At 43.7% G+C, this 14436-nt stretch overlaps 1 protein-coding gene across 2 annotated transcripts in view; it reads right to left on the reverse strand.

Annotated features, from left to right (window-relative positions):
* The window catches only part of LOC144672700 (uncharacterized), a 33928-nt gene extending 22289 nt beyond the window's left edge, over nt 1-11639 (reverse strand). For both annotated transcript variants that reach the window (XM_078534621.1, XM_078534620.1), the window contains exons 1-4: nt 11231-11639; nt 10085-10283; nt 4675-4988; nt 867-1012 (exon numbers count right to left, since the gene is read on the reverse strand). In XM_078534621.1, the coding sequence (XP_078390747.1) occupies nt 867-1012; nt 4675-4988; nt 10085-10283; nt 11231-11277 (706 nt within the window). In that variant the 5' untranslated portion in view covers nt 11278-11639. The remainder of the gene's footprint in view (nt 1-866; nt 1013-4674; nt 4989-10084; nt 10284-11230) is intronic.
* Nucleotides 11640-14436: the final 2797 nt, after the last annotated feature.

Consider the following 14436-nt stretch of genomic DNA (forward strand, 5'->3'; position numbering starts at 1 on the left):
TATCGTGTTCTCTTTGGTTAGTTATCTGTGCAAAGCATGCCAATTACATCTTGAATTCAAAGATTTCAAGTGAACATCCCAAACCATGGTATTGCATTTGTTTTGGGGCATTTTACTATTTATTATAAATACAGAAAAGTTTGTAGAGAACGAGTCACAAGTTTTCAAGTTTCAGACAATGTTCAACTCATCTAGTTCCCAGGACTACATTGCAGTCCATGAGACTGAAAGACTTGAAATGGGATCGACATTCTGACAACAGAAGTCAATCTTTGATCTGGATTGAAATGAAGTGTTAACACCCCCTCCATTTTAATCTATATTATTATTCTAAATACAAGTTTACAGCCTACAATTTTACAATCTTGCTCCATCTTTCCATTTACCACAAGAATGGATCTTATGCTTAAACTCACCATTAACCTTGAACCATTTTTCCCTTTTCTCCTGCAGAACAGAAAGAGAAAATGGCCACACCTTCAGTCAAGTAAGAAGGGAACAACACTGACAATTACCAGAAAGCAGCAGCTCTGCTTTTCCTAAAGGCAGCTGCACGGTTAATGCCACTTTTATCTTTTACTAAAGATGTGTTTTGTGACTCAAGGGAGGTCACAGGCATAGGGATAGGGTAAAGCTTCCATAGTTCTTCTCTCCACACTACCAACATATGTGATTTTAGCAATGTTTTAACATAGAGAGACAAGCAATCTGCACATTTTAGTCAAACTGGGCTTTGGTTTTGTATATTTGGGTCGATTGGGTCAACTGGCTCACATTCACTCATCTAAAACAGAACATTGATTGCACATGCCCCCACACGCATTCTACCCTCTTCAAGATTGCATCGAAGGATTTATTCCAAGCACCTGTATTTGGTTTAATGTTCTCATTCTGTACGATCTCTATTTTTGCTTTTTCTGGTGGCGAAGGCAGTTTGATCTCAGGTGCTGAGCTCTGGATGTAGAAGCTCTTAGTTTTACTTGGAGTGGCATTTGCCTGCCAAGGAACAAAGCTGGAGACAGATAAGAATAGTGAAACTACATTATTACCATAAGCACTAAACCATAAGACAGACCAGAAATTCAAGATCATTGAATACTATTGATGACTTGAGGATTCAACACTTAAAAATACTTTTCATACAATAACCAACTAGGGGAGATTAGAACAATATGAGTTGGTAGTATAAATTTAGAACGATTTCAGTGTTGAGTAAACACAATCTTAATAAGTGTATAATGCTGGTGGCTTTAAACAAATTCAAGAAGATTTGATATATACATCACCTCTTTCCCAATTGCATAATTAGAAAACAATGGATTCCATTCTCCAACTATTAGCTAAGGAACAGGTTACCAGCTCAGGCTCACTTGTAAAAATAAAGGAGGTTAATTGAAAATCCTTCAAGTAATGTCTCAGTCAATAAATCAAGAAAAAAAACAGAGGTAAATCCTGCAGGCTGGGGAACAGGTATCAACCATGATCAATCTCCAAGACTTTTTACAGCAGATGACAGTTCCTATTTGTATTTTCACAAAATTATATTGCTCTAATAGTTTGTGAATTGGCACTTTGTCTCTTGTTAGCCACATTTCAGCTAGCCTGTGCAGTGAGTAGATGGTAATTAACCATAGTCCACAAGGGACCATAGGAATCTCTCTGTTAGAGAGAGGCAAGTGGTTATATACATATGATAAAAACAAAAAACTACTGCGGATGCTGGAAATCCAAAACAAAAACAGAATTACCTGGAAAAACTCAGCAGGTCTGGCAGCATCGGTGGAGAAGAAAAGAGTTGACGTTTCAGATCCACACGACCCTTCAACAGAACTGAAGTATTGTTAGGAGAGGGGTGAAATATAAGCTGGTTTAAGGTGGGGGGCGGGGGGAGAGAAGTTGAGGGTGGGGTGGTTGTAGGGACAAGCAAGCAGTGATAGGAGCAGATAATCAAAAGATGTCACAGACAAAAGGATCAAAGAGGTGTTGAAGGTGGTGATATTATCTAAGAAAAGTGCTAATTAAGAATGGATGGCAGGACACTCAAGGTACAGCTCTAGTGGGGATGGGGTGGAAAGATTGACAAGGTATTAGTTGTAGATTTAAAAATAATGGAAATAGGTGGGAAAAGAAAAATCTATATAAATTATTGAAAACAATAAAAAAACAAAAGGAAGGGGGAGGAAACGGGGTGGGGATGGGGGGAGGGGGAGTTTAAGATCTAAAGTTGTTGAATTCAATATTCAGCCCGGAAGGCTGTAAGGTGCCTAGTCGGAAGATGAGGTGCTGTTCCTCCAGTTTGCGTTGGGCTTCACTGGAACAATGCAGCAAGCCAAGGACAGACAAGTGGGCAAGAGAGCAGGGTGGAGTGTTAAAATGGCAAGCGACAGGGAGGTTTGGGTCTTTCTTGCGGACAGACCGCAGGTGTTCTGCAAAGCGGTCGCCCAGTTTGCGTTTGGTCTCTCCAATGTAGAGGAGACCGCATTGGGAGCAACGAATGCAGTAGATTAAGTTAGGGGAAATGCAAGTGAAATGCTGCTTCACTTGAAAGGAGTGTTTGGGCCCTTGGACGGTGAGGAGAGAGGAAGTGAAGGGGCAGGTGTTGCATCTTCTGCGTGGGCATGGGGAGGTGCCATAGGTGGGGGTTGAGGAGTAGGTGGTGATGGAGGAGTGGACCAGGGTGTCCCGGAGGGAACAATCCCTACGGAATGCCGCCGGGGGGGGTGAAGGGAAGATGTGTTTGGTGGTGGCATCATGCTGGAGTTGGCGGAAATGGCGGAGGATGATCCTTTGAATGCGGAGGCTGGTGGGGTGATAAGTGAGGACAAGGGGGACCCTGTCATGTTTCTGGGTGGGAGGAGAAGGCGTGAGGGCGGATGCGCGGGAGATGGGCCGGACATGGTTGAGGGCCCTGTCAACGACCGTGGGTGGAAAACCTCGGTTAAGGAAGAAGGAGGACATGTCAGAGGAACTGTTTTTGAAGGTAGCGTCATCAGAACAGATGCGACGGAGGCGAAGGAACCGAGAGAATGGGATGGAGTCCTTACAGGAAGCGGGGTGTGAGGAGCTGTAGTCGAGGTAGCTGTGGGAGTCGGTAGGCTTGTAATGGATATTGGTGGACAGTCTATCATCAGAAATTGAGACAGAGAGGTCAAGGAAGGGAAGAGAAGTGTCAGAGACGGACCATGTGAAAATGATGGAGGGGTGGAGATTGGAAGCAAAATTAATAAATTTTTCCAGGTCTCAACGAGAGCATGAAGCAGCACTGAAGTAATCATCGATGTACCGGAGAAAGAGTTGTGGGAGGGGGCCGGAGTAGGACTGGAACAAGGAATGTTCCACATACCCCATAAAGAGACAGGCTTAGCTGGGGCCCATGCGGGTACCCATAGCCACACCTTTTATTTGGAGGAAGTGAGAGGAGTTAAAGGAGAAATTGTTCAGTGTGAGAACAAGTTCAGCCAGACGGAGGATAGTGGTGGATGGGGATTGTTCGGGCCTCTGTTCAAGGAAGAAGCTAAGGGCCCTCAGACCATCCAGGTGGGGGATGGAGGTGTAGAGGGATTGGACGTCCATGGTGAAGAGGAAGCAGTTGGGGCCAGGGAACTGGAAATTGTTGATGTGACGTAAGGTGTCAGAGGAATCACGGATGTAAGTGGGAAGGGACTGGACAAGGGGAGAGAGAAGGGAGTCAAGATAACGAGAAATGAGTTCCGTGGGGCAGGAACAGGCTGACATGATCGGTCTGCCAGGACAGTTCCGTTTGTGGATTTTGGGTAGGAAGTAGAAGCGGGCCGTCTGAGGTTGGGCGACTATCAGGTTGGAAGCTGTGGGAGGAAGATCTCCAGAGGAGATGAGGTCAGTGACAGTCCTGGAAACAATGGCTTGATGTTCCGTGGTGGGGTCATGGTCCAGGGAGAGGTAGGAGGAAGTGTCTGCGAGTTGACGCTCAGCCTCCACGAGGTAGAGGTCAATGCCTCTCTTGTGGCCACCCTTGTCAGCGGGTTTGATGATAATGTTGGGGTTGGACCTGAGAGAACGGAGTGCAGTAAGTTCAGAGAGAGACAGATTAGAATGGGTGAGAGGAGCAGAGAAATTGAGACGGCTAATGTCACGCCGACAGTTCTCAATGAAAAGATCAAGAGAAGGTAAGAATCCAGAGGGAGGGGTCCAGGTGGAGGGAGAATATTGGAGGTGGGTAAAAGGATCCGTTGAACGGGGAGAGGACTCCTGCCCAAAGAAGTGAGCACGGAGACGAAGATGGCGGATTGACAGGCACCATTTCACATCAAGTGTGGGGCAAGGCAAGGAGGCTGCCCTCCATGAACTACCACAGCCAGTCCAGGGATTGAACCTGCACCATTGGCGTCATCGTGCACCACCCTCTAGCCAACCGAGCTAACTGACCCCCACGATGAGTAGAAGTATCTGGAAGAAGAACAATATGTCACAGTGCAACATTCCAGCCATTTCATCACCAGCCAGCCTTGTACATCATTTTACACCTTAACCTCACTTAAAAAAGTGAGCATACATAATTAGTAAAAAAATCTTTTATGAAACTCCGATTCGTTATCCAACTTTATATAGGTTCCTTTATATTTGATTTACTTTACCAGCCCTTTTCCTTCTTTCACAATGGGGGCAGGAAGAGAGCGAAACTAATTTTATACTTACTAATTTTCTTTGTTCACCACCTCACTCTGGTCAAGTTTCAGGGTTGCAATGCTAGGAGCCAAGTCTCTGCACTCTTGGTGAGCTGGGTTCTGGGTTGGTTTTGATTCAACTGCAGCCTGATCTTTAGCTGCCATCACACACTTGGCATGAACTGGATAACTTTCCTCGGATTCAGCTGACTCTTTCCTGGTTACCACAGAAATCACTTGTATATTTTGATCTGTGCTCATCAACGGAGTTGACTTGGATCCTCTGGATGTTCCAAAGTTAAACGGAACTGGCTGGGTGCAGGCCTTTTTGGCAATTGCTTGTTTCTAAAATGATATAAAACAATAATATCCAAGATGTGATCAACTGCCTTTGGAATAAAAACATTCAAATTAAAACATGACAAACAAAGACACTGGCAACGCAAGTTTACTCAATTCAGTGCTGTTTAGCAAGAAATGAATGATTCAATTTGTCAATTTCAGACTCAGTCAGGCACATGTTAAGCAATCAAAATTGGGGAGGAACTTCCCATCATTAATGGACAGTGATATTTTCTGAAATAGTCTTGAAATCTAGTAAAGAAATATGTGGCTTGGACTGGAGTAGAGCTAACTCAGGAAAACAGTTTTGAGAGCTGGAGGAGAGCATCTAGTTATAAAGGTTCTGAAATGTGTTGAATTAGCTACATTGCGATGAACTCTTTTTAGAGTAAAATCTAAAATGTCTCATTTTACAAGGTTTTGTTTAGGAATCATTTTTCTGAAAAGCGAGACATGGTGCCAAAGCTCTTCATCTTGCACTCCTCAGGACAAATGCAAGAATGCCAGATTTCAAATGATCACAATAATAATATTCAGCAATATTCAAGTTCTGTACTACAAAACAACTGTTGGAATCATTTCTTGTTTGTACTAAATTCAACCTAGTGAATCAGAACAATGAACACAAGCCAGCTCCATGTCAACTTAATTACTGTAAAACACTGCAAATTTTTAAAATTACCTGAAAAGCATGGGGTGCAGCAATTCACAAAACAATAAAAAAAAGTCCTAAATGATATCCCTTGCCATCTTTGTTCAGTTAGCTAACCCAGCTAGGATAGTGTTGGGTGTGCTACGTTGCATCTCCATATCTGGGGGCTGATGGAGGATGGAGAGACATGACAGGGCTCCCACTCCTGCTGGAAAGTGTGCGTGCAGGTATCAACACCAGGATAGGATTGGCTATGATTGTTTTTTCCTCCCCATGTCCAAACAACTTCCTACCCCTGCTTAGCTTCACACTTAAATGGCTACCTACTTGAGGGATCAGAAGGATATTGGCAGCCATGGAACCTCTAGCTATCATGAGCCTTGAGGATAAAATTGGTAAAAAGGAAGCTTTTCCTGACTGCATGGTACAAGTCATAGGTCTGACCAATACACTGGATTTTTACAATTCTCTTCTGATCACAACAGAAGAAGCAATTAGTCTGAGAGGCAGATTAAATTCTATAACTGGTTTTATTAATGACTGAAGTCCCTTTTGAGATCATTACAGTTTGCAACTATGCATGACCAAAATTCATTCACACCGCTTCCGTGTATTAGTGTCTCTTGGTTACCCAACTAGGAAGGCGCAAAACATTTGCCTAATAGGTGCTTTGAGATTAGTACTTTAACAATTTTATTTTGAATTGATGCCAAAACATAGCACTTAATCTCACAATATGGTATTCAATTAACTGATGGGTGTTTTAGAAAATCTTGTAGTTGAAGAGAGCTACATGAAATTTTATAAGCCAGTACCTGTGGTAGTCTACAGCACCTCAAGTTCAATTTCTGCTGATGTTTGGCTTGTGAAATCAAATTACATGGTTTGAAATGTAGTAACATTGCTTTCATTTATGGAGGCTGAGTAACTTAGTTGGTTAAAAAAAGACATAGAAAGACTTGCACTTATATAGCACTTTTCACGAACACCTCAAAGTGCTTTACAGCCAAAGTATTTTTTGAAATGTAGTCACTGTTGTAATGTATGAAATGCGGCAGATAATTTGCACTCAGCAAACTCCCGCCATTAGCAATGTGAGAATCTGTTTTAGTGATGGTGATTGAGGATAAAGGTTGGCCAGGACACTGGGGATGACTCTGCTGCTTTTTGAAATAGTGGCATGAGATCTTTTACATCCATCTGAGCGGGTAGACGGAGGTCTCGGTTTAACATCTCATTCGAAAGACGGCACCTCTGACAGTGCAATGCTCCCTCAATACTGCACTGGAGTGTCAGCCTTGATTCTTGTGCTCAAGCATTGGAACTTGAACCCACAACTTTGTGATTCACAGGCAAATGTGCTATCAACTGAGCCACAGCTGACACAGACTATCTATTCACTTCTGACCCAACCTGCCTTGGAGATGAAGATCCACCTAAAGTTGTATGGGAGTTTGAGGCAATGTACACCTTGCTTCTATTGGATATAGACAAGAGCATAAAAGTTCTATAACAATCTCACTAAGCGGTCACAACCGGAAGGATGATTGGTGTGTGATATTCACATAGGTGTATAAGAGGCACATCATTCTGGATTTGGTCTGGGAGTGCTCAATCACAACACGCTGAAGTCAAAGTGGAATTATAATTATCATTCCCAGGTCCGATAGCCCTCACTTTGAACACAAAATGAAAAATATATACAGAAATGGCATATCCAGAATACATTTCCCAAGACAACATATAGTGAAATAAACTACGATCATTGCTGGTTTGGTCACATGGATCAATTACAGTACAGCCAGTGCCACAGAAAAGCTTGCTGAAAGAGGGATGCAATTACCTGCATTTTCATGCTTCTTTGGGGTAGCTTTCCCAGTTTTGCCTTTATGGTGGGGATCTACACCCACCAAGAGTACATTGGGTGATGTGTGTGCCTGGATTCCCAAACAGTTGTTCAGGTGATAGGTGCTCTCAACAAACGTAGTTCCACACCAGGAGCACCAAGTCATAAAATTATCTCTCATTTGTATACAAAATGAACAGGTTGGAGCGCCTGAAGTTTGGGATAACGCCAAGAGATTGTTCAAGTTTTGCTACTACAGAACAGTGTGACCAGAACCCCTCAGAGTGACTGATTGCCAAAATTCAATGATCCCTCAGGTTCAGGAGATGATCATTCAATCTTTTCTCTTAGGCACAATTGGGTAACTAAAGTAAAAATTAATTCATCAAGAGGTTAATTTTCCTTTTCATTATGTTTACAGAACAGAAACAGGGCCGGAATTTTCCAGCTCCATTGCTGTCGGGCATCAGGGTGGGCGGGAACAATATGCTGGGAAGGCCAAAAATCGGTTTTACACCGTCATGAAACCAGTTTGCGATCATCCGCTCCACCCATCAATGGCAGGCCGTGTTTCCCACCACCGCACGTTGGGAACGTTATTTTAATACATTTGCATCTAATTATAAGTCCTGCTTGCTGGAATCATCCCCCCACAGAGTGGGGCAGAGGTGGGTGGGGTTTCAGACAGTCAATGAACGCACTATACACTGGCGATCCAAGTGGTGGCCAGCACTCTTCTGTATGCATGAAAGTGCCTTCAGACTTAACCAAGAGAGGTTCTTGGGACATATATGCTAACTCACATGTCTCTCTCTCTTTGATTCTAGAGGAAGAGAACATCATGGAGCCTGGTGAGTTAGTGGTATGCCTCATGGCTTACAGGGAGCAGAGAAGAAGGAGAAGAGTGCGACGGAGGCTCGACTTGGCAAAGGGAGGACCACTTCCCTCAAGTGGAAGGTGAGGGGCAGCCTGCTGCACATGCAGCTGAAGATCCACAGAGAGCCATCTGTAGGCACTTCGCTAGACCCAGGGTCTATAGACGGCGTCTGTCATTCCTGCATATGACTGAGAACCGGTATCGCCGAAAACTGCACATGTCTAGGGAACTGGTTGGTCACATATGCCACCTGCTGCAGGATTTGGCACCACTGGGCATGCAGGGCATCCACTGCCAGTGGCCGTGAAAGTGACCATGGCACTCAATTTTTACATCAATGGCTCCATCCAGGGCTGAACAGGTGACCTGTGCAGGATCTCGCAAGCCTCCACGCACAAGTGTATTGAGGAGGTCACGGACGCCATCTTCACGAAGGCACAGAACTTTGTGCATTTCACCCGGGATCAGCAAAGCCAGGAAGAGCACTGGAATTTGCACAGATCTCTGGTCTTCCACAGGTGCAGGGTGCCATCAACTGCACTCACGTGATGCTTAGATCTTCATGGTAACAAGCAGTCAACTATGTCAACCGCAAGGGCTTCCACTCGCTGAATGTTCAGCTGGTGTGCGACCACCACAAACTCATCCTGCAGGTCTGTGCACGGTTCCCAGGGAGCGTCCATGACTCCTACATCTTTAGCAGGTCTCAGATCCCTGACATCTTCCAGGGTGCACAGAGGCTGCAGGGTTGGCTCCTCGAAGACAAGAGCTACCCACAGAGGATATGGCTGATGATGCCTATGCAGCAGCCTCAGACTGCAGCACAGTGACAGTACAACGGAGCTCAAGCTGTGACCTGGCGCCTGGACTACTGACAGCCTGAGGTGATGGCAGGGCGGGAAAATCAGAGGCCGCCCTGCCAGCGGTCTGGCGTATTTCCCAGGAATGCATTATTAATGAGGCGGGATGCGCCGGGAATGGGATTATATGGTGTGAAAAGCCTAAATTGCTGCCGGCGGGCAAAACGTCCTTTTTCCTGCCCGTTACCGCACTTTGTGCAAATCTGGGATGATTCCGCCCAGGGTGTTTAGCCCAATAGGTCTATGCCATAGGTTGCCAGATCTAAACACTAAACTATTCTACTAACTGATCAACCTGAAACTTTAATTGTTTCTCTTTCCATAGATGTAGCCTGACCTGAGTTTTTCCAGCATTTTCTGCTTTCAATAGGTCATGTTTCACATGAGCCTCCTCCCACTCCTCTTCATCTAATTCTATCAGCATATCCTCTATTCCTTTCTCCCTCACATGGTTAGCTAGCTTCTCCTTAGATCCGTCTATGCTATTCGCCTCAACTACTCCTTGTGGCAATGAGTTCCACGTTCTCATCACTCCCTAAATAAATAGGTTTCTCTTGAATTTTCCTATTAGATTTATTGGTGACTATGTTATATTGATGAATCCCCTACTTCTAGTCTCTCCCATGTGTAAACATCTTCTCTACTTCTACCCTATCAAATGCTTTCAATAGCTTAAAGGCCTCTATCAGCTCACCCCTTAAGTCTTCTCTTTTCTAGAGAAAAGAGTCCTAACCTGTTTAATCTGTACAGAAACATCTCTCACTGTCCTGATATTGCAATGCAGAATTTTGCCCAATCTTATATTAAAGGTCAGCAAGCTCTCCGATGCATAGCAATGCCATGTGTGCTGGATAACAACCTTACCTTCTGGAATTTTTGATCCCAATTTTGATGCAACTTTTTGAAGTCTGGAACAGATTTTATTTTCAACTTTTTCACTGGTATAGGTAGTCTACTGCCACTCATAGCAGGTCCTTTCTCTGGTCTCACTAATCTTGGACGGTTTTCTTTGTTGGCCACAGTTGGCTTTATGGGTCGAGCCTTTTGAGTGAGACATTCATTTCTGCCAAGAAACCAAACAATTATTTTGTGTGCCGTGTTATGTGGTGTATTACGTGGCGTACAATATCAAAGCAAAACGATGGTAAATTACTTTTCTATCTGGTAACAAGTAGTGTACTGAAACTAATCACGTGTATGTGTACCCACAGCATTCACGGATGTTTAATCAAGATAGTAGTTGATGATTGGAGAGGTGTTGCACAGGTTTTTGCCTGGAAGGCCAACAAGGCATCTGGGTGTCTTAGGCATCAATCCCATTGGTCTCTTTCCTGCCACTTGATTGGTCAAGACTACAGAATGGACACACAGTTGCCAGATCTAAACACTAAGCTATTCTACTAACTGATCGACCTGAAACTTTAATTGTTTCTCTTTCCATAGATGCAGCCTGACCTGAGTTTTTCCAGCATTTTCTGCTTTCATTTCTCATCTTACAGACTTGCATTTTCTTCATCACCCACCCTCCCTCAGGAAACTCCTCCAAGAAACAGTGGCTTGATGCCAAGCTTCTGTCGATGCTGCTCTTAAATAGACTTTAAAAGGCACACAAGCCAGCACTCTGACAGAAGCTCCCTCTACCATCCCTATCAGTACCTCCCGGAGCACTTAAGTTTGAGAGCTAAGCCCAAGCACACAATTTGTGTAACAAATCACAATGCCTTTGTGTCAGAACTTAAATGATAATGAAGCAAGGTTAGATTTTACAGAGGGAAGGCACAATATGCTTACTGTTTAAATGGCCATCTTGGTGTCAATACTTCCCTGCGGGGTCTCCCCAGTTTCAGTTATTTTCCACGTTACCATGAGTGATACACAGTAGATAAGGTATAAAAGCGAATAGGGTTGACCTGAACGGTGGGATGTTGTCCTCGCCATCTCTGGCCAGGAGCTATCTGAATATAAAGATGGGTCACTCGCTTCCCTATCGGCCCTACTGGATATCCTCACCTGGGGACTATCGAATCCGACGCTCCCCTCACGGTAGCGGCGGCCATTCTCGGTGAATTATTTTTTTTTTTTGCAAGTAAGGCCTCTGCACAACTCCTCCTCCAACTTTACTTATTTCTGATCGTAGCCCTTTGTTCTGCCTTTGCCAGCCGATCTCGCTTTTACTCCAATCCAGGCAGCTCGCTCCCTCCGTGGCGATATTGAATTTTCCTGTCCAGTTCGTAAAAAAATAGTGAGTGTTCGATTGGTCCGTTCCTCCGCCGAACCATCCAATCAGTCACCGCGGAGCAAAAACATCACCGGGGCAACCTGCAAGATCTCGCCCGTTCTTGCGAGACTTCGTGCGAGCTCCAGCTTGCGACAGAGCGCGAGAGCGGAGTCTGCGCGAGTTCTGTTTAAGGCTTTCCTTGACAGGTGGGCACCAGAGTTTTCCGTATGTAGTGCATACAGGGAATGATAATATTATTTAATTCAATACCATTTTCTTTGTGTTTTAATTATAATGTGGATTATTGTTTGTGCCCCTTTAATTTTGATTGCTCATTAAAGTTGGTACCAGAGGAGAGTAGGAGGAGTCTGTTGCAGTAGGTAGGTAGTCACCTGCCCCAGTCTTTTATCCAGATGTTTTACAGTATTTTCGTTTCATTTAGGGTACAGTAGATTTACACAAGACCAATGAGGGGAGGTAGTTCTGCGCAGCAGAGCATCCAACAGCATTTGAATGATTTAATCTGCTACTATACTGGCAATCCAGATGACCTAGGTCCACGAACCAGTACCCCATGTTTGCATTACTAAATTTGTGTCGCCTGTCATAAAAAGATGGGTCTACAATTCTGGCGTTCGGATAAGAGTGTGGAACTGCAGTGTACATACAGGGTGCCAGATCACAGAATTGGACCAAAATGGTTTAAGATTGTCACCTCCTCTGCTTTTCCTGCAAGTTTATTCTATGTGTTGATCACCCTCTGTTTGACTCAAGAACTTTGTATATTTTCCCAATTATAAATTGCCAACCCTCCAGGATTGTCCTGGAATCTCCAGGAATTAAAGATTAGTTTCCCAGACATTGCTGTGAGCAACCTAGGACAAAAATCAGAGGGACATTGAAAAAAAAGCTTTTTTTCTTTTCATTTTCTTTGAACATTCTCAGTTGTTATAGAAATATTGAAAATAGTTAAAATGCATTTTGACTGACGGTCATGAATCATACAATCTGGTAAGGAAGTGTCTGTTCACTTTCCAGGTGACAAAGGAGGGCTTCATGCGTTGGCCAACCAATGACAAGAGTGTGGAGCTGGGTCAGTTGGAAATGGGGTGGTCCATGTGATTAAATTTTGAATACTACCTCCAACCAAACTTGGCAAACCTATTTCCCATAAGAGAGAAAGGAATAGAAGGATATGGTGATGGGATTAGATGAAGTGGGAAGAGAGGAAGCTCATCTGGAGCATAAACACTGGTAGTTGGGCCAAATGCCCTGTTTCTGTGTTGTAAACTCTATGAAAAAAAATTATAGTACCAGTAGTGATTGATCTCACCATTGCTATTGTTGTGCCATAAACTCTGTCTTTGTGTCTTCTTTAGATATATGCAATGCAATTTCTCTTAGTTCAAGCCTTTAGGTTTTTTGCACCTGGACACTTTGTCCCCTAAACCTGCTGATTTTTCTATTGAATTAAAAGGTTGTGAGGATTGTACCCAGCAGATTTTACCATTAGGGGGCAGTAGAAACCTGTGTAACCATTTCACAGTCCCTCTGAACCCTTCGAGTGCTGAAAAAGTGTCACAGTTTTCAATGGGCACATCTCTTTTCATTCTGTCAGGCTGGTTTTCTGTAACATTGCCTTACTTAGCCATCTCACTATCTGTACATTCTTCTAGCTTTTTGCCACCATTTCATTCTGATGCTTCTCCAATACAGCTTATACATAAGCTGGACAAGAAAGCCCAGGGTCAAAGAATCCTTTCTTTCAAACACTCCTTTCAAGTAAAGCAGCATTTCACTTGCACTTCCCTCAATTTAGTCCACTGCATTCGCTGCTCCCAATGTGGTCTCCTCTACATTGGAGAGACCAAACGCAAACTGGGTGACCGCTTTGCAGAACACCTTCGGTCTGTTCGCAAGCATGACCCAGACCTCCCTGTCGCTTGCCATTTCAACACTCCACCCTGCTCTCATGCTCACATGTCCATCCTTGGCCTGCTGCAATGTTCCAGTGAAGCTCAACGCAAACTGGAGGAACAGCATCTCATCTTCTGATTAGGCACTTTACAGCGTTCTGGACTTAACGTTGAGTTCAACAACTTCAGACCGTGAACTCTCTCCTCCATCCCCACCCCTTTTTTATCCCCTTTTTTCTAATAATTATTATACATTTTTTTTAATATATATTTTTCTTTTCCCACCTATTTCCATTATTGTTTTTACAATTTATTTCCATATTGTTTTACCCCCACTTTTTAGCCTACTTTGATCCCCTCCCCCACCCCACCCCCACAAGGGCTATTTGTCACTTGCTCATCCTGCCTTCTATCCTTCATGTCACCATTAGTACATCCTTTAGCTAATATCACCACCGTCAACACCCCTTTGACCTTTTGTTTATGACATCTTTGACAATCTCTCCTTTGCCTCCACCTATCACTGGCCCTCTATCCGGCTTCACCTGTCCAACTCCCCTTAAATGGCTTATATTTCATCACATTTCTATTTCTCTTTAGTTCTGATGAAGAGTCATATGGACTTGAAACGTTAACTCTGCATTCCTCTCCACAGATGCTGTCAGACCTGCTGAGATTTTCCAGCTATTTTTGTTTTTGTCAAAGAGTCCTTGTTGTTTGCTTCACCCTTAATTACTCACCTCCCTCAGGAAATGAAGTAAGTTGGATAGTGTTCATGGGAAAAAGAAACAAATTGGACATGATCTATGGAACAAATAGGCTTGATGAGTAAAAGGAGGTGAATTTCTTCAGGACTTTGATATTTCCGCCATCCTGACTTCAGCTGATGCCTTGCATGCGTGTGTAAAAAAAGGTTTCCACCGAACTTTCACTGTAGTTACGGCAGCGTAGTTGGAGAAGCCTCAAGGAAATTCATTCCCACCATCTTTTCAAATACTGAAATATTCACATAGAAAGACTTGCATTTATATAGCATCTTTAGCATCTTTTAGGGTGCCCAAAGCCAATGAAGTACTTTTTGA

The sequence above is a fragment of the Cetorhinus maximus genome, chromosome X (genome assembly GCF_964194155.1).
Source record: "Cetorhinus maximus chromosome X, sCetMax3.hap1.1, whole genome shotgun sequence".
In the NCBI taxonomy this organism is placed as follows: Eukaryota; Metazoa; Chordata; class Chondrichthyes; order Lamniformes; family Cetorhinidae; genus Cetorhinus; species Cetorhinus maximus.